This window comes from Rutidosis leptorrhynchoides, chromosome 1 (genome assembly GCF_046630445.1).
Source record: "Rutidosis leptorrhynchoides isolate AG116_Rl617_1_P2 chromosome 1, CSIRO_AGI_Rlap_v1, whole genome shotgun sequence".
Classification (NCBI taxonomy): Eukaryota; Viridiplantae; Streptophyta; class Magnoliopsida; order Asterales; family Asteraceae; genus Rutidosis; species Rutidosis leptorrhynchoides.
This window is the reverse complement of record NC_092333.1, coordinates 9,247,796-9,267,656: the sequence shown is the minus strand read 5'-3', so window position 1 is coordinate 9,267,656 and position 19,861 is coordinate 9,247,796. Positions and strand designations below refer to the sequence as shown.

The 19,861-nt window shown below is 33.6% G+C and overlaps 2 protein-coding genes and 1 long non-coding RNA gene across 21 annotated transcripts; 1 reads left to right on the top strand and 2 right to left on the bottom strand.

The window, feature by feature from the left end:
* Positions 1 to 888: 888 nt before the first annotated feature.
* Positions 889 to 3,818, top strand: LOC139856171 (uncharacterized). The gene is made up of 6 exons (XR_011761699.1): positions 889 to 1,056; positions 2,009 to 2,054; positions 2,746 to 2,829; positions 3,206 to 3,326; positions 3,520 to 3,657; positions 3,733 to 3,818. It is a non-coding gene; the product is annotated as an uncharacterized lncRNA (long non-coding RNA).
* A 7,358-nt stretch (positions 3,819 to 11,176) lies between these two features.
* LOC139856065 (uncharacterized) lies at positions 11,177 to 16,678 on the bottom strand. 19 transcript variants are annotated; one of them, XM_071845364.1, is made up of 10 exons: positions 16,380 to 16,678; positions 16,222 to 16,263; positions 16,102 to 16,131; positions 15,915 to 15,998; positions 15,294 to 15,405; positions 14,841 to 14,926; positions 14,631 to 14,739; positions 13,999 to 14,112; positions 12,965 to 13,742; positions 11,177 to 12,708 (listed from the first exon to the last, which is right to left on the bottom strand). In XM_071845364.1, the coding sequence occupies exons 1-5, from the start codon at positions 16,398 to 16,400 to the stop codon at positions 15,313 to 15,315; spliced, it is 270 nt and encodes an 89-aa protein (XP_071701465.1). In that variant the 5' UTR covers positions 16,401 to 16,678; the 3' UTR covers positions 11,177 to 12,708; positions 12,965 to 13,742; positions 13,999 to 14,112; positions 14,631 to 14,739; positions 14,841 to 14,926; positions 15,294 to 15,312. The 19 variants fall into 19 exon arrangements, 16 of the variants coding, with proteins under 16 accessions (XP_071701465.1, XP_071701469.1, XP_071701447.1 ...); XM_071845368.1 differs by having other exon boundaries at positions 14,841 to 14,904; XM_071845346.1 differs by having other exon boundaries at positions 15,294 to 15,392.
* Positions 16,679 to 18,358: 1,680 nt separating this feature from the next.
* LOC139856055 (uncharacterized) lies at positions 18,359 to 19,547 on the bottom strand. Its single transcript, XM_071845290.1, has 3 exons — positions 19,518 to 19,547; positions 19,090 to 19,308; positions 18,359 to 18,736 (listed from the first exon to the last, which is right to left on the bottom strand). Exons 2-3 carry the CDS (start codon positions 19,261 to 19,263, stop codon positions 18,395 to 18,397), a joined length of 516 nt encoding a protein of 171 aa, XP_071701391.1. The 5' UTR covers positions 19,264 to 19,308; positions 19,518 to 19,547; the 3' UTR covers positions 18,359 to 18,394.
* Positions 19,548 to 19,861: the final 314 nt, after the last annotated feature.

Here is a 19,861-nt window from a genome sequence, read left to right as displayed (position 1 = left end):
TATGCGACGATGATATCGAGACGGCTGAACACACTTTCTTGCATTGTGAGTTCGCAAAGGATATTTGGAGTCGAATCTTTAGATGGTGGGGATCTAATCGGCATATGTACTCGTGTCTGGGGGATATGTTCAAGGGTGATATTGGTGGTGCCAAATCCAAGTTGTGGCAATCTATCGAATGGGTTTGCGGGTATCATATATGGAGAAATCGAAATCTTACCTTATTCCAACGAAAAAGAGGGAATGGTCCGATGGCTTTAAACGAGGTTCAAATAAAATCGTTCGAGTGGATTTCCAAAAGAGTGAGAAAGTGTTCCTTCGAATGGAGTCAATGGCTTATTAACCCGAGTTCTTACGATGATCAAGTTTAATTTATATTGTACTGTTCAAAGTCTTGTGCTCCTGTCATATTTTTTAGTGTGATATGACTTGTAGGTATAGAGGTTGCTATCCTCTGCTTTTCTACTTGTTTCGAATTGTTCCTGATAAGCATGATCTCTAATGCTTATCCCACTGTAATTTTTATATAATGAAATTTGTTGCTTTTCTATAAAAAAAAAAAAAAAAAAAATCTACGATGGTAATGCAGCTCGAAGGGTTCATGAGGCACTGGGGAGATAACAAAGCATTTAGGGACGACTACGAGAAACGAAAGCTGATGTCAAATGGTTGATTTCTAGAATATACCATTGATCATAACATGTAAAACTCGTACATGATGTCACACTTGAGCATATTTATTTAACAATATACTAATTCACGCAAACACCAGCTACAGTGTACCAGTATAACAGTACCCTACTTTTTAAAATTTTTTTCATTTTTTTTGTTTGATACAAACCCGTCCTTTTCATGTTTTCTAGAGCTCCTCACAATTACTCATATCAAGTTCAGTCCAGGAACCCTATAAGACAACCAGACCGATCACCAACCCTACTCTAGAAAGCCGTACAACTCAAAACCCCATCGACGTTCATACTTGGCTTCAGTCCAATGAGGTGTATGATGTATCACGTGTTTAACTCCTTTCTACATGATCGAAACGTCTCCAATGAGGTAGCATATATTCAATTCTTTTTTCTAATTGACTTAGGTGTCTGACTACAATTAGGCCTTTTGACTTTTCTTAAATGAGTATTTGTTATTGAGATTTGAAAAAACTTATAAACTCACTTTCAATCATTTATTAGCTGTAGAGTATACTATACAAGCCATAAGCTTAAGTTAGTAAGTTTATTCAAGCCATAAGCTTAAGTTAGTAAGTTTATAGCAATTTAAGGGTTGTTTGGATTAGCTTCATGAACTATGTCGTTGTTCTTGCAGTGATAGTGATTTCAAGTTGTATAGTTCATTATGATCACCATGTGTTTGATGAAATGCTTAAATGAAAAAGAACTTTCATTATATCTTTTTAGGTTTAAGACTCTCCATTGACAATGCACATTTGCAGCTAAAAGGTCCAGTTTCTAATTTTTATCTGTCAAGTTTGCAGTTATGAGATTTCAAACAACGTAAACAAGAAAGGGATTATCAGTAGGTAAATTGGGACTATAGAAGTTATCAATCCTTATATTTTTAAGATAGAAAAAAAAAAACTGAACTGCTTTCATTAAGTGTTACTGTATTCATGATTTATAATTAAAATTAGTGACCTTCAGGGATGTGATTTTGGTTTTTAGGCTTGCATTTTTTTATTTTGAACTTACAAAGACAATGACTTTTAGCTTTATGTGACAATGAAACATCATGTGCCATTTTCTAGACACCTATAACAAAGCAAAGTTTTCTTTTATTAACTCACAATTTCTAGCTTTTGGTAAGTTCATATTCCGAGTTATATCAGTTTTAAACCATTTGCGCATGAATCAAAACATTTTTTTTTACTATTGTTCATTGTCTTTGAAGCTATTGCTGTTATCGTGGTTGTCGTTCTTTTATGTATAAATAATGATAGATTATCATCTCAATGTAATTTTGTTCATGTTTGAATGTTGTTTTTCTTTTTCAGTCAGTCACGTACCCGGTTGCATCTGCTGTTTTGCACTGTCCTTGATGTAAGTAATACTTTTCTATTTTCGTTCTTATTTGTTTTAAATTGTATTTCATTTGCCAACTGTTTTGTGCTGAAACATTTGCGATGGTTACTTATATTGAAATTTGCATACTTAATACCATCACATTAGAAGTCATTTATAACTGCAAATATAGTTATTTAATGTCAACGATAATTCTAATAGCGTCGTTAGTCAAATTCATAATTAAATTGGAAGGGAGATTAATGACTAAAAAGGGATGGGCCTAAGAGTTTCTTTATAGCCAATATTTCAGTTGTTCTATATAAGTGGATCACTTTAGGTTGGACGCGATAACATTGGTTTAGAGTTAGGGCAGAGGTAACATAGGCAAAACATGGAACCTAAGACTTCTTAATTATAGCATGTAAAACAATAGAAAACACTCTTAAGGTCATTTAATTATAAATATATTTAGTTATTGACTACAGCCATATTAATATTGTATCTTATTGGTAGATTTCATTAGTTATTGACTAGAGCCATATATATTAATCTTTTGGTGAAAACAAAATATCGTTCATATGAAAGTTGTTATTTCATAAAGCTATTAACAATTACAATTTATAATGTTTTTTTGTAATGTTTTTTTTATGTTCTTTTAGTTGTTTATGTAATATAATAATTTGTTTATGATGAGCTTCATATTTCAGCTTTAGTGTTTCGACTGCAGCTCAATCAACAGCCCAGAACGTTGCCACTGTTTGAGTATTGGATGTGTCTGCTGCTCATTGTACAGCGATTGTTGGCAAACATGGTATGTAATTTATGTTATTTCTGTTGGTAATACCTTAGTGTTATTTTAATTATGTGCAACACATATTAGTGTATTTATGATGAGCTTTATAATTCAACTTTTTACTTTAAGTACAAATTGAAATTTCTTTATATTCTAAGATATGTTGAGTACTGACACTTGAATCCAAGTTGTTATTTTAGTCACTACCTGAGTATATCGATAATGTTAGGATATATTTTGATCAATTGAAACACTGTAGTTGAGACAATTCTGTGAACAATTTTAAATTTTCTAATATATGTTTTCTTCTCAAAATTCTGGAACTTATTTTAATTGTTTTGTATCATGCAAATGATTTACTTAAGTTCCTGGATTTTATATTTTGATTTCATAGGAGCGAGCATTATATATAGAAGGATCATCGACCTTGATCATGGATATGGAAAGGTAGCAATGGTAATGAAGTCATTTCCATAAGTGGTTGTGATGAAGTTTAAACATCTGTTGATATCTCTGTAAGTTCTAGAGAACTTTTACACCACTTTGATCAATAAGTGGCAATCTCAACCCATTTACTCATTAGAAAGTAGCTCAAACTGTTCTATACAAAATATTCTAATCAATTTCTTAAAAAGAAAAACGTGCATGTGTATTTGCTTATTAGTGTTAGTTCATATAATTTAAGTGTCCATTTTTGTTGTTTTGTAGTCAGGGAAAGGACCAAAATTGTTTTAGGTGTATATGCTTAGTTTACGACGAATTTTAGCTTTAAGATGACCAAATCTACCAGAAGTAACTTTATTTTCAAATTTCAGCACGTTGGCATCAATATCCTACACATCATAGGTATTACACATGATCAAAGATTCAAGCATGTCATCGTTGCTAACTTTTCTTAAAAAAAATATATTTTTGTTACAGGAACTACTGTAACTGTGGTCTATAAGGAAAGATGTGAACGTACAAGATATGAATGATGTGGACATGCATAATATGAAGGAAAACATGTCAGTTTGCTATCAACAGTTTACCATTTGTTTGACATATCTTATCTACACTTAATACTCTTAACATAATGTTCTTTATGCATACTTAAAATGTTTAACTTTATGGTCATTCAAAACCCGCAGCGAAGCGCGGGGCACTCACCTAGTTAAAACTATACGTGTCATTTTAAAGTCAAACTTCAAGTTGTGGAACAATAAAAGAAAACTAATCTGACTTTGAAAAAGTCAAAGATAATTAGCAAAACAGTTTATATATAAGTTCTTCTGTAATCATGTTAAGATAACTGATTTTAGCTAATACATAATCCAGACTAGTGTATAACTTAAAGCAATATATATTTCCGTTTTCATTCATATAGCCAAATGTTTAATAACCTCAACCATTATAAACATTACAATAACCATATAATATTATAATAATAAACAATCCAAGAAAGTTACCACCAAAAGTAAATCTCACTAAGAAGAACTATCAAATAATAATCATATTATTTTAAACTTTAGACATTCATTAATCAGTTTGCTGTTCTACATAGTTTCAATTAATAATCAAGGCTACGAACATCAAGAGTTATGAACTTACAGACCGATGTGAAGATACCATGACAAGAGAAAAGGATTTAGGACATACAAGGGAGAGGAAACTTATTATCAGAAACACAACAATGTCAGTAATGTTTTATTGCCTGAAACAAACAACAAAAATAATAGACAAACCTAAAAAATCATGATTATTCAAATATGATAAAACCAATAGAAACGGAGGGGATGAAAATACACCTATGTGCACACAACTGTTGGATCCGTGAAATCAAGATCAACAATCTTCTTAACAATGCTGTTATCCGTAACACATTTCCTACAAACATCATATATACTCTTTTTTAACAGTAGTTCGGGATCACCAAAAGGGGGACTAAACTACCCACGCGTTCATCTCATGCAGTTGCATAACCCGGCTCCAACTGCTTCCAGTAGGGAACTCGGTCCAATCCGAGGGCATGGGCGGTAAAACCCCCCTCCCCCACTGCCGCCGCAACGCGATGTGCGGAAGGCACCCTTGAGGGAATTCAAGGGTTAAAGGACAACCTTATGTGCAATGCTGCACGCCACGGGAGTCGAACTCCTGACCTCTTGCTAAGAGAGGCAGGCCACTACCACATCTAAAAAGAACAATTATGATATTAGATACCAAAATCAGTAACAAAATACCATAAAATTAAAAACAAACCAAAGATTGTACCTGTTGTATCCGCATAATCAGAATTTTCAATATGTTTTCCTTTCAGTACATGCAAGTACTTTTAACATATCAGTACATGCAAGTACTTTTAACATATAGATCCATATACATGCAAGTACATAATTAAGGATGTGTGGTTAAAGACACCTTTGTTGGATGATTTTTCTCAACAGTGATGGGCAAGAATAAGTTTTCTACTTCCTTACAAGAAAGTATATATTCTAACTCAGAAAATAACTTTCAATCTTTGCTGCCAGGTCTAAAAAAATCAAAAAACAGAAGACGAAAAAACGAAATAAGCATTTGAAATAAATGAAGACTTCAAAGGTTGAAGTATATCACCACATAAAATGTCATGGATTTTAATAGAAAACATTTACGGATATCTATAAGTTAAAGAGTACTAGTAAGGCTACATTGGACTATATAGCAAGGCTGTTGCTTTAAATATTATTTACTACTAGCCATTAAGAACCTAAATGGTTTATTAAGTGAGGAGTTTGTAGAGTTACTAACCTTTATGTTGGGATTCACCAGTGGGTATCTGAAAAGTGTCGTCATGATTCTTGCCCATAAATCAGTGCCACATTCAGAACCAAAAAAGATTTTGTTCTTTAGGATCGGGTGGGCTTCTCCATTATAATCCAAACCTGCATGTTTCCCACCTGGTAAAATAAATACAACAAACTAGGATGAACTTAAGTGGCACTCAATTCTGGATCCGTGAAATCAATACCAAGATCAACAATTTTCTTACCTGTATCGTTATCAATGTACTGCGCTTACATACATTTTCTATAAGCATAAACATCATATTTAAATAAGACTATTTGCTCAGTACCCAAAAACTAACAGCAACCCGCCAATCGTAAGATAATAGAAATCAATATCAATACCATTTGTCCTGTTGTATCCATATAATCAAAATATTCAGTTTGCCTTACGTTTTCCTCACGATAAATTCTTTTGTCACAATGTCATTGTCGATCTGTTCATCAAATTCAAAGAAATGTAATACTAAAGCATAAATTAATAACATATGAATGTACAGAGTTAGGAATGCGTGGTTAGGACCCAAAAACTAAAAAAGCAACCCACCGATCGTAAGATAATAGAAATCAAAATCAATACCATTTGTTGTGTTGTATCCACATAATCAAAATATTCAGGTTGCCTTACGTTTTCCTCACGATAAATTTTTTTGTCACAATGTCATTGTCGATGTGTTCATCAAATTCAAATAAATGTAATACTAAAGCATAAATTAATAGAAGTTGTGATGTGGTCCAGCGGTTGGTGGCCTGCTTCCTTTAGGGGAGGTCAGGAGTTCGACCCCCGTTGGCTACATATTAAAAACACAATTTCATCCCTGCCATGAAATATCCACCCATGGCACCTTTCCCATATCGTTTGGGGGGGTAAAGGGGAGGGGGGTTTTACTTGGCCGTGCCCTTGGATCGGTTTCAAGGTTTCCTCCCTGGCAGCGATGGGGGCGGGGTTATTATCGCTGCATCGGCATAGTCGAAACGGGAGATGATCGCAACGGGTGGTAAAGTCCCCCTCGGGTGATCCCAATCGCTGTTAAAAAAAAAGCATAAATTAATAACTTATGAATATACAGAGTTAGGGATGTGTGGTTAGGACCTTTTTGTCTGTTTCCGATAACTTTTGAGACTACTGCACCAGACTCGGGACCTACATGCAGAACTTAGATGTATATACACAACTTAAAGACTACCGCATATGGTATTTGGGGTTATACCTTTTGTTTGCACAGAAGTTGTATTCATTACCTGAACCCAAGACATATAGATAATAAAACATATCTTACTAACTGCACCGTAAACTCACCCTTACCAATCATGTTATCCATTGGTATTTGTTGATTACACATATTTCCTACAAACATCAGACTTAAGTAAAATTATTGACAGGGTACACACATAAAAAAAAAACAGCCCAGATGTAAGATAATAGAATCAAAATCAGTCAATGTTGCCGCGTTGTATCCACGTGATCAGAATATTTGAATAATGGTAAGACTAAATCATAACTTTATAACCTTGTGTTTGCATGGAAGTTGTGCCTCAACAAGCTAGCTTACCATTAAACACATGCTCAATTCTGGATCCGTGAAATCAATATCAAGATCAACAATTTTCTTACCTGTATCGTTATCAATGTACAACGCTTACATACATATTCTATAAACATATTTAAGTAAGACTATTCGCTCAGTACCCAAAAACTAAAAGCAACCTGCCGATCGTAAGTAAGATAATAGAAATCAAAATCAATACCATTTGTCCTGTTGTATCCATATAATCAAAATATTCAGTTTGCCTTACGTTTTCCTCACGATAAATTCTTTTGTCACAATGTCTTTGTCGATCTGTTCATCAGCAACAGCAACAGCAACAACAACAGCAACAGCAATACCCAATCCCACAAAAGTGGGGTATGGGAGAGGTGGGTGTAGACAATCATTCCTCGTACCCTAGATTAGAAGGAAGTCACTACTCCAGCCGCGGGTATAGAACCCGCGCCTAGATAAGGTCGTCCCTCCCTCTACTCTAGAGCAAAAGAGATTGCTTCCAAACGGACCTCCGGCCAGAAGTGCTCAAAAAAACGAAAAGATAGGGCAAAAGATACGTACCTGTAAGAGTTATGTGCTCCTAGCAAGAAGCAACCATACACAGTAGCCAAAAAAGAGAACACATAAAGCAGTAATGCACAACAGTAGGGCAAATAGCATGAATCATACAGAGCACAAAACCATTTAAAATCAAGTAAACATACAGACAAACAAAATAAATACATATATATATATATATATATATACACACGCACCACACATGAGCATGGATAAAAAAAACTCATGCTTAAACATATATACATATAGATACATTCGTAGATTATATATTTAGGTACAGAAACAAGACAGACAAACATACATACACCAATACATGTTCATCAAATTCAAATAAAGGTACCTTATGAATGTACAGAGTGAGGGTTGTGTGGTTAGGAGTTTAGGACCTTTTTGTCTGAAGATCTTCCGCAGCAGTAATGGATAAGAATAAGTTCTCTCCCTGCATACTATAAAATAATTTAACTCAAAAAATGACTTGATGAATGATAGAATCAGAAAAGATGGAATTTTAAACGAAGAAACTATGGTCAACCTGCAATGGAAGTATCAAAAAGATTATCAAATTTCCAGCATAATGGTAACACTTGAACAAGAAAACATATACGTAGTAATCGAAAAAAGAGGATATTAAGTGACACATTAAATGGGTGTTTTTAATCGAATATTTCCAAAAAAACTCCCTGTATGATTACCTCCGGGTACCTACCGACCTGGTTATTAATTCATACCTGCACACATTATGCACACATAAAGTACCAAAATATGATCGATAAACCTAGTGATGACTTTTGCTTACACTCTTTTCAGTTTATAATCCCCCTATACAATTCAAAGTCAAGTAACCACTGCCATTTACCAAGACATGTAATAGATATGCCAAATACAACCTAAACTCACCTTTCTGACCCGGTGAAATAAGGAGTGATGTTTACATTTTTGGTCTTTTGTGCAATATTTAGGTGCTATACAATGCAAAGGATGGAGTAAATTTAGAAAATCACCCCGACGGACGGTTCAAAGTATTTGTGTTAGCTCTGCAGGTTTACTCTTTCCATATTTGTTGAATCATGATAATATATCAACCGTTAATGATAAAGTTTCTCTAACATGCTTATACCATATCCGCTTTGAAAATTGCCTCTAACAAACACAAAAGTTATATCGGCTAAACAGACGATCGCTAAGACATGACCTTTTATTTGCATAAATTTATTGTTCCACTTTGGCCATTTTACATTCTTTTGTTTCCAATTTGGTCACTAAAAGTATGTTTTAATCTTGATACAACGTATTCGGATGAAAATATTTGCATTATAAGTTTTTAAAACCTGAATGAAGTTAAAATAATCTTGGTCATTGTGTTCTGCTTTGGTGTCTAGATGCTTAAAGAATCTTTTAATCTCATTCGGGATATAAAAACTTAAAAAGCAAATATTTTCTTCCGAATAGGTTGTATCAAGATCAAACATACTCTTAGTGACCAAATTGGAAACAAAAGAAGGTAAAATGGCCAAAGTGGAACAATAAATTTATGCAAATAAAAGGTCATGTCTTAGTAATCGTCTATTTAGCCGATATAATTTTTGTGTTTTGTTAAGAGGCAATTTTCAAATCGGATACGGTATAAGCATGTTAGACTGAAACTTCATCATTAACAGTTAATATAATATCAATAAATATGGAAGAGTAAACCTACAAAGCGTCAACTTCTAACCGTCCGTCGAGGTGATCTTCTAAATTTACTCCATTTCCTTTGCATTGTGTACATTGTATATCACCTAATATTGCACAAGAGACCAAAAATGTAAATATCACTCCTTATTTCACCAAAGATGAGTTAGAGGAATTACTTTAACTTTCTCAAAAGCAAGAAAAACAGATCATTTAATTAAGTTCCACCGGCTCTTGGCACAGTTTTAATTGCAAGGAATCAAGGATAATTGATATGGTGAGTAGCTTTTGTAAACCTTTAACATTGCATTTTATTTCATTGTTTTGTCCTCTTTTAAGATGTTCATATGAAACAGAAAAGTAGAGAAGGACAGGAAGTTTCAGCGATAGATAGATACAAAAATAAATAAATGAAGAGGCAGAAAACACTTTGGTAATTTTTACAAGAGCATAATAAACATTAAGTTAGTATTATAATTTAACTTATTTATTTATTAATTTGTTATAAAAACAAGCTTGTATGTTACGCAGAAACAATTGCAAAGTGAGGAAACTAGTTCTTCATGTACTGCAGAGCAAGGTTGTAAAACCCGCGACTCGGGGAGTACTCGGCAGGAGGTTTTTGAGGAGTAATCGGCGACTCGGGGAGTACTCGGGGGAGTAATCGGATGTTGACTTTCGTTGACTTTTTAAGATAAATATATATATTCTCATATATATATATGTTAAATATTAAACTTCTTAAATAAAAACTAATTAATTATATCTCAAACTAATAATGTTTTATGTTTTAACTTGGTAAATTAAAATTTAAGGACCGAATTCTCAATGTATTTGTAATATGAGGGAGTTTGATATCAATTAATAAAAGGTTTAAGAGTGGATATCAAGTTTGTTCCTATTATTAACGTTTGATAAAAGTTTAAGGGCTATTATTGCCATTTGTAAAAAGAAAAAGATATTTAATACGGAGTACGTGTTTAGATCTAAAAGGGATTGATGGGGACAACTCAGTCCTTTACTCTGATTTATCTTTTGCAGATGTCCTGCAAGCATCTGGAAAAAATGTTCACTCAAAACATGTCCATTGCAACTTCAACTTCATCGATCTATTCCTCTTCTTCCCTTCTACAAGCTTTAAACCGGGTAAGTTGTTAGATCTACGGACTCAACGCACATCATTTGGATATTTGGCCGCCGCTGACCGCCGTTTGACCACCGCTGACCGCCGTTTGAGCACCGTTGACCGGCGTTGACTGAGTACTTGGACGAGTTAGACACCGATTACTCGTTTTGTTCTTCCAACCGAGTAATCGCCGATTACTCGGCCGAGTTGGCCGAGTTTTACAACCATGCTGCAGCGATATGTTTGAAAAAGCTAAAACGTATTCCTGGATATGTAAAAGGGCATTCAACTTCAACAAAACATGTTTGGCTAAAGAAAATTTAAGAATGGAGTTAGAGCCTGAAAAGAAAAGATCAACAACTTTGAAGGAACTTGTTTGGTGGTTTTAGCAAGAGCAATCTCAGTTTCACGAGGAGCAAGCAAACTACATAGAAGGAGGAAATGAAACTCATGAGAGAGGAGTTAGTACGGTTATCTAAGTTGCAACCTCAAGATCTCGTAAGTTCGTACAAATTTTAAAATGTTGCATTTTTCATTTGAAAAGGTCTAGATAATGGAATTATTTGATTCAAATCATACAGTTAATAAGTAAATTTATTTGTATTTTCTGTCTGCTCAATTAGATACATATGGTGTAACCTCATACATAAAACTCCCACCATATAAGAGAAACAAATATGTGAAGCATAGTGCACTGACATTGTTAGATTTCAGCATGTTTAAGAAACATCTAATGTTGTTGACAATCCCTTGCCATCGAGCAAGTAGAATATTTTGAGAAGCAGCACTTGCTAATGCACTAGATGTACCCTTTAGCAAGTTTGCTCTGAATAATCTTGGTGCCTAGACGATTTGCACAGAAAAATTAAAATGCATAGTTAAGAGTATAATAATCTACCAAGTATTTGATGTTATATTAGGAGTTAAAGCACCTGATTGCACAATCCTAGCAATGGAGAAATCTCTTTGAGTTGCCACATATCTCTTTCCTTAAAAACCAAAGGAAGGTATTTGGCTTCAACTTGTTGTCATGTGTTGAATTCACCATTTGTCTCCTCATCTATTAAAGAGGTGTTTACACAAACAGTTGGAGTTTTGTGCTTCGTTTAATTGGGCTTGAAACATATTTTAGATATTTCCTACTTTTTATGTTGAAACTCTGTGTAGAAATGATTCCAAGGTGTTATTATTTAGAGCTTATGTATTTTGGCTCACTGCTTCTTGAAATTCATATTTAGTTATTTTTGAACAATTTTTAAGTTCATGGACTATATTCACTGAATTCATATTGTCCGCAGGATACCCAAGATCATCGTGAGAAGCGTAGATTGATATTTTTCTTCTTTATTATTGTTGATAGTATAGTATTGTGATTTTGTAATTGAAGTTGAAAAACTATTAGATGTAGGGATCAGCAATGCTTGGTTTTAATACTAGTTGGTGTCGGATGAGTTGAAAGTTTAAACTTGGTTATATAACTACTTACTATAGAGTTTTTATGTTTAAATGATTTGTTATATATATTTGGGTGATATAGAAAATAATTGTCCTAGAGAGCAAATTTCAATAATTGTGAGCATATTTTGGTGGAAAAAAAAGGTGACCACTATTTGATGACAAATAATGATTTGAGTGACCACTTTTTAGTCACAAATGGTTAATACCATTTTTTGTTCATAAATGTTCAATGTTAGTGACTACTTTTTGGTCATAAACGGTCAAACTGAGCGACCACTTTTTGGTCACAAACATCCAATGACCATTGTTTAGTCAAAAATGTTCGATATGAGTGACCACTTTTTGGTCACAAACCGTCAATATGAGTGACCACGATATATTAGTCACTATAGCGACCAATTTGATATTTTGGTCTCTAATTAAATATTGTGACGGACCTATAGTGACGAAGAGTGACCAACTAATTTTGGTCACTAATCTAACTTAGTGACCATTTTTGTATGGTTAGTGACCAAAAAACCCTCATCACCGAAGCCCTTTTTTTTTCTTGTAGTGGATAGATTCTTTTGCCTCAATGTCTTTGTCGATCTATTCAAATAATGGTTAGTCTAACGCATAAATTTGTAACCTTGTGTTTGCATGGAAGGTATGCCTTAACAAACCAGCTTAACATTAGAGATGCTTGAGTAGATGTATTCCTGTGCAATCTCCACGAAAGCTACTGAATGCTTTTTTGGCCCTAAATATAACCAACAAAAATAATAATTGATAAATTTAAAAGAGTAAACATTATTAAGATATATATTGTATATATAAAAAAAAAAAATGAAAGAATGACACATGCACTAAAGTGGTACTCAATTGAAGATCCGCTAAATGAATATCAAGATCAACAATTTTCTTACCAGTACCGTTATCAATAAGTATCTGCCGTTTACATATATTTCCTATAAACAACCCATAGATTATAAGGTAATGAGAATCATAATCAATACCTGTTGTCCTATTGAATCCACATGATCCGAGTATATTCATTTTGCCTCTCGATAGATTCTTTTGTCATGCAGATCCATATGAAGTCTGAAGATACTATGAAAAGAGAAGGATTTTGGACATATAAGGGAGAGAAAACTTATTATCAGAAACACGAACAATGCCATTGTGTATAAGGTTCTTGCAGTTGACAACTTGGCATCACTAACATCCACATCATACGGCTATTCTTTGATGGAGATTGTTGCAGCTCAACAGGCGAGTATATTAATGCCTTTCTGCACAATCTCCATGAAAGGCACTGAACGTGTTTTTTTTTTCCTAAAGTAACCAACAAAAGTAATAGACAATCCTAGAAAACATAAAGATTATTAAGATATGATAAAATCAATAAAAGCGGAGGATGATAATGCAACTAAGCGCACACAACTGTCGATCCGTGAAATCAACATCAAGATCAACAATCTTCTTAACATTGCCGTTATCCATAACACATTTCCTACAAACGTCATATTTACTTGATTCACACAAAATAACAAAAAGTTAATAACAAACCACTAATTGTACGATACTGGATACCCAAATCAGTAACAAAATACTAAATAATTAAAAACAAACCAAAGATTGTATGATATTCAGTACCTGTAATATCTGCATGATCAGAAGAATATTCAGTCTGCCAAATGTTTTCCTCTCGGTAGATTATGTTGCCGCAATATCGATGTCATTCTCTATTCAAATAAGGGTAAGAAACCATTGTCGGATGATCTGTCGCAAGAACTGCCACCATATATAAGTTACAAAAGTGTAATAGGGAAAGGAAACTTAATAACAGAAACACGAACAATGCGTTTGCGTATAAGGTTCTTGCAGTTGACATCACTATCATCCAAATCATATGGTTCCATCAGACACATGCTTCCCTATCTTGTGTGCACAAGACTCAGGATCAACATGTAGAGCTTAGATTGGTATCCACATGATCCGAATATTGAGAATATTCAAATAATGGTAAGACTAAAGCATAAATTTTTACCTTACGTTTGCAAGGATATTGTGTCTCAACTAGCCAACTTAACATCAGACGCATACTCGAGTTACAAAACTACTGCGCAATCTCCACGAAAGCAACTGAACGAATTTTATTTGCCTTAAATAACCAACAAAAATATTTGAAATATTAAACATTAATCATATATATCACATATAAAAAAATGAAAGGATGAAAGATGAACTTAGGTGGCACTCAATTCTGGATCCGTGAAATCAATATCAAGATCAACAATTTTCTAACCCGTATCGTTATCAATGTATTGTTATTAATGAGTATTTGCGCTTACATACATTTTCTATAAACATCATATTTAAGTAAGACTATTTGCTGTTGTATCCACATAATCAAAATATTCAGTTTGTCATATGTTTTCCTATCGATAGATTCTTTAGTCACAATGTCATTGTCGATCTATTCAAATTCAAATAAATGTAATACTAAAGCACAAATTAATAACATATGGATGTACAAAGTTAGAGAAGTGTGATTAAGACCTTTCTGTCTCATGATCTTTCGCACCAGTAATAGTTAAAAAATAAGTTTTCTCTAAGCTTAATAATAATGACTTGGAAGATTTGCTGAATGATAGAATAAAAAAGGATGGAAAATTATACCAAAGAAACTATGATCAACCTGCAATAGAAGTGACAATCAGAAAGTATCCAAAAAAGTCACTCCTTGGGTCAAGCGCGCAACCAAAAACCACAAATCAGACAGACACATCTGCATAAAAAGAAGAATGTTCAAATGTCAGTTAAGAAAGTGTTTAGCAACAAAAGTCAATGATCCAACAGGCATATATAACAACTAGAGCATATACATACGAAGCTAGCGACTAATATTTGAGAGCAAACTCTTTTAGAAGGATCTGTTAATACGGCAATGAAGCTGCAAGAACAGAAGATTCAACCTAAAATACATAACCATCAATAAATTATAACCTAAGACATATATACCTAATAACAAGTAATCTATTGGGTTGTTTACTTCCTGTATCACAGCAGTAAAAAATGTCATCATATTAAGTCAAAGGGTCGGTTTTGGGTTGTGTTCCATCTATAGTTCATGTTCACCAAGTTTTTTCTAATAGTGGAAAACACTATTTGGGTCAACCCAAACCGACCTGGTGTGTGCAACCCATGCTAACCATGACTGTTTTGACCCAAACCCATTCAATACTTATCAGCCCAACCGCCTCATCATCCCATATGATCATCTCTAGTTGTGTGAAATGGCACATAGAAAAGACTAATATGGATTGATGGCTTAAATCTAACCTTGGGCCCAATTAACTTGTCAGCTGCAACTGATGTAAGGAGGACTGATGCGACAAGAAAAGCCAGACCAAACACGGATGCTAGTAACGAGTTCCGTCCCTAGGAGAACACTCTCGTTTCAAATAAAGTAAAAATGTTAAAAGACTTCTTATTAGAAAATGATAGCAGAAACTTAAATGCAACAAGCTCAAAGTGATAATACCAGTCAAGAAAAAAGTAATGTCATCAAACAAACAATGTTAACAATTCAAACAGAGGCATTTCAACAAAAGGGGATTATGAATGGGTCGGTTCGGGTTATATAATATTTCTGACGGGCCCAAAGGGTACAAGAAAAAATCAGCTTGAGCGACTGTGTCATAGAACTATTGTAAAGTATTTAAGTATAATCATTAAACATACACCCTACACAGTCATTTTTTTCTAATAATTTAATTATATTATTGACATGAAGAAACTTTTGTATATCATATTTGATGTCCTAATTTGTTACAAGAGTCAAAAGAATGACATAGTATTTCGGACTAAAGACAAAAAGTAAAATGCAATTTCACATAACATACAAAACAAACATTGCTACAATTTTCATGAGATACGAGAAGAAACTAAATGTTGAATCACCTGAGTTTCAGGATCAAGAACAGTTTGATTAACTAGTTGTGCAACAACAGACAGTCCTCCAAAACCATAAACTCGGGTAACCAACTGAAACATTTACACAATAATCCTGTATCAAATTTCCAACAAAACGGCAACACCTGAACAAGAATATTATGAAGTACTTGAAAATGACACATTAAGTACTCACCATTACAGAACACCTTCGATAGTAACTACCCTAGCAAATTAAAGGAATCTTTAGTATACATAAGCATGTTTTAATAGATTCAGTGATAATAATGAACAAAATTATATACAATCTTCTTACCAATCCGATCATCCATAAGTATCTGTAGCTTACGCACATTTCCTACAAACATCAGCTTCAACCGAAATTATTTACAGAGTACCAACCAACAGATTGTAAGATATTCGAAATCAAGATAATTTTACTCCGTAACATAAAAGGAAGACGAAACTTGTTACCAGAAACAAGAACAATGCCATTGTATATAAGGTTCTTCAGGACCCCATGATTACGATGTTCGATAAGTCGATAACCCTAATTAATAAAAAATTTACATAATTAACAGAACTCCAACCTTTTAGAACTTGACGAAAAAAGAACCCTAATTCAAAGATTTAAACGAAATCAAAACAAGATAGAGATCTTAACTTTTTACAACCAAACGATATCTAAAGAAAAAACCCTAAATTCGAACATCTTCACGAAATTAACAGAAGAACTCCAACTTTTTTATATTTGACAAAATAAGAACCCTAATTCAAAGATCTAGACGAAATCAAAACAAGGTAGAGATCTTAAATCTTTACAACCTAACGATATCTAAAGAAAAAAAACCCTGAATTCGAACATGTTAACCATTGAGTGGAATAAAATGTATTTATAGATACGGGTTGCTTAATTTCGACGCTAGTCAAAATATCTCTAACGTTCTAATTTTTATGTTAAATTTTAGCTATAACAGTAATAATTTAATTTAATCTATCTCCTAAATCTACTATCTACTACAGTAATAATAATAATAATAATACGGATTAATAATAACTAGGGTTCGAACCCTCGCTTTGCGCTGGGGGTTTGGTTTTCAATGTATTTTACTGCATTTAGTTTGTAAAATTATTTCGTGGCGAACGATGATGTCGTTTAAGCGCAACTCGAGTCGAACTAAAAGGTATAACCCGTGAAAAATTTAAATGTTATTTTAAATTAACAATATATGTTGATCTCTGCATTTTGCTATGGAATTGCCGATTTTTAAAAATATAACGCAAAATGAACGTGTATGAAAAGTACCCCAAATATTTAGCGTTTTTTAAAAAGCGTCCGTTTTGCGTATAGCTAGTGACATTGTGTTCCTAAAATTATTTCGAGTTTAACGATGTTGTCGGAAAAATTTGACTCGATGCGAGCGAGAAGATATGGCCCGTTGAATATTTGGGTGGAGTTTATTTAAGATTTTTTATGAAAATGATAATTTGACACTTTACTCTCTGTATGGGGGGTCGATTTGTTTTTTTTTGGGAAAAGTGTGGGGGTTTGTTGTGCAAATGGAAAAAAATATATATATTGAAAAGGCAAAAATGCCCTTACTATTCATTTCCACTAGCTCTTTTAGAATATAGGTATAATAATAAAATAATAATAATATAAAACTTCTTTGAAACTCGTGAAAATTTGATTCTTACAATTTTTCATGACGTCCCACATTTTTTTTTAACATATTTATTGGCCGGAAGTCCATATGAAAGCAATCTCTCTATCCATAGGGAGAATTTTCTCTATACTTGAGATGTTTTCTCCTGAGTGGAGAAATGACTTCTCTTTATTACAAGATAGAATCATTGTTTACATCTTACCTCCTTCATACCCCACTTTTGTGGGATTGAGTTTTTTGTTGTTGTTGTTGTTGTTGTTATCCTTTAGAGCTATTGTATTGTATGTGTATTTATATGTTGTACTCAATGGTTAATATTAACTTTTTAATGGGTGTCGTATGGTTATCATTCTTCGACTATGTTTAGAAAGTGTAAACTAAAGTGTAGACCGTGAAGATTGAACTTAAATCTCCATTAAGAATTTTACAACTAAACGACCCTTTGAAGACTTCAAAGTGTAGATTTTGCGAGGTTTGAATTTGAGTCTCCACTAAGGATTCCCAAGTTCTCACCGGTATGGCTACCCTCCGAGTAGTTTCTTCTAGAGTTATTTATTATTTATTTATGCATGTAATACTCACTTTCAATCCTTCTTAACTACGTTTTGTTAACCTCTAATTATGATATCTTATATCCATAAACTTTTCCAACTACTTACTGATAATCACAAATGATGAATGATGATGTGCGTTCATAAGTTAACTACATATACGTGTAGACATTACAAGCATAACCTTCTAAGAACATAACCGGCTCTAAGAAATGAGAAATGGTACTAACTTGCATGAGTTCCAAAAGCAGATAACATTAAGAAGCTTAATTTAAGATGTAAAAGTGATCACTAAAATAAGGGTATTATATAGTGAGTGAATAAGAAAAGGAGAGATCAATGTCCCACTCCAACAATAAGAACAACCAAGAACAACCCCAATAACAAATAATTGCAACAAATTATCGATCGATAAATGTGTAGCGCTAAAAATAACAGAACTTATCACAACCGCTTTCTGCCATTCCATTCGTGATGCAAGAGATGTCAAAAGATAACCTCTGTAAACAGTTTCCTCAACAAGTGGAGTGACAATGCAGTAAAGAAGAGTAGAACCGGCGACTGTGAGGGACCCACCCGAAAGAATTTCCTTTAAAACTGGGTTGTTAACTTCCTGAATCACAGTAGAAAACTGGGTTGTTAACTTCCTGAATCACAGTAGAAAAAATGTCATCATATTAAGTAAATGGGTGTCGATTTGGGTTGTGTTCTGTTCATGTTTACTAAGTTTTGTCTAATAGTGGAATTTTGGAAAAACACTATTTTGGGTCAACCCAAACAGACCTGGTGTGTGCAACCCAAGCTACCGATGACCGTTTCAACCCAAACCCATTCAATACTTTCCAACCCAATCGCTCATCATCCCATAAGACCATTTCTAGTTGTGTAGAATTGAGCGGAAATAAGACTAATACGGATTGATGGTTTGAATTATGCCTGGTTTTGGTTTGAAACTTTGAATCTAACCTTGGGCCCAATCAACTTGTCAGCTGCAACTGATGTAAGGAGGACTGATGCGAGAAGAAAAGCCAGACCAAACACGGATGCTAGTAACGAGTTCCGCCCCTTGGTGAACACTCTCGTTTCAAAGAAGGTAAGAATGTTAAACGGCTTCTTATTAGAGAATGATAGCAGCAACATAAATGCAACAAGCTCAAAACTTTGTATAAAAAGTAGTGATAATACCTGTCAAGAGTAAAGGTAATGCTATCAAATAGATAATAATGCAAAAAATTCAAATGGAGGCATTTTAACAAATGGTGATTGTGAATGGATCGGTTTTCGTTATATGATATATCTGATGGGTACAAAGGGTACATAAAAATAAAAAATTTAGTGAAAGTGAACGAGTCAGAACTATCCTATCTCATAAAGTATATACATTAAACATGCACCTGAGTTTCGGGATCAATAACAGTTTGATGAAATAGGCCAAAAATGTAAAATGTAAAAATGTAAAAGGAATGTGTATACTAAAAATGTAAAAGGCCAAAGTGCTCCATGTGCTTCCAATGTCACATTCGTGGTCTGTTTTCAGTACTGAAAAACCCTGCAATAACGAACAGTTAACGTCCATGTTATTTTACACAAGTATAACTGAAGATACAGAGATAGTAACTTAAATGTGAGATCTTAAAGTCTCCGTTGCAAAGGTTAAATAAGACTTCTTTTTTCGGAGTCGATAAATGTGGGAATATCTTTACCCAAAAATAAAAATAAAAAAAATGTGGGAATATAT

What these genes read in the sequence shown, in the direction of transcription:
- LOC139856055 (XM_071845290.1), bottom strand. Translation starts at nt 19,263, where the DNA reads ATGTTGCTGCTATCATTCTCTAATAAGAAGCCGTTTAACATTCTTACC. An exon ending in ACAAGTTGATTGGGCCCAAG is followed by an intron (nt 18,737 to 19,089) that starts GTTAGATTCAAA and finishes ACTGTGATTCAG; the next exon opens with GAAGTTAACAACCCAGTTTT.
- LOC139856065 (XM_071845301.1), bottom strand. Translation starts at nt 16,400, where the DNA reads ATGGCATTGTTCTTGTTTCTG. An exon ending in ACTTATGGATGATCGGATTG is followed by an intron (nt 16,132 to 16,221) that starts GTAAGAAGATTG and finishes TTAATTTGCTAG; the next exon opens with GGTAGTTACTATCGAAGGTG. An exon ending in TTCTTGATCCTGAAACTCAG is followed by an intron (nt 15,393 to 15,914) that starts GTGATTCAACAT and finishes GTGTTCTCCTAG; the next exon opens with GGACGGAACTCGTTACTAGC.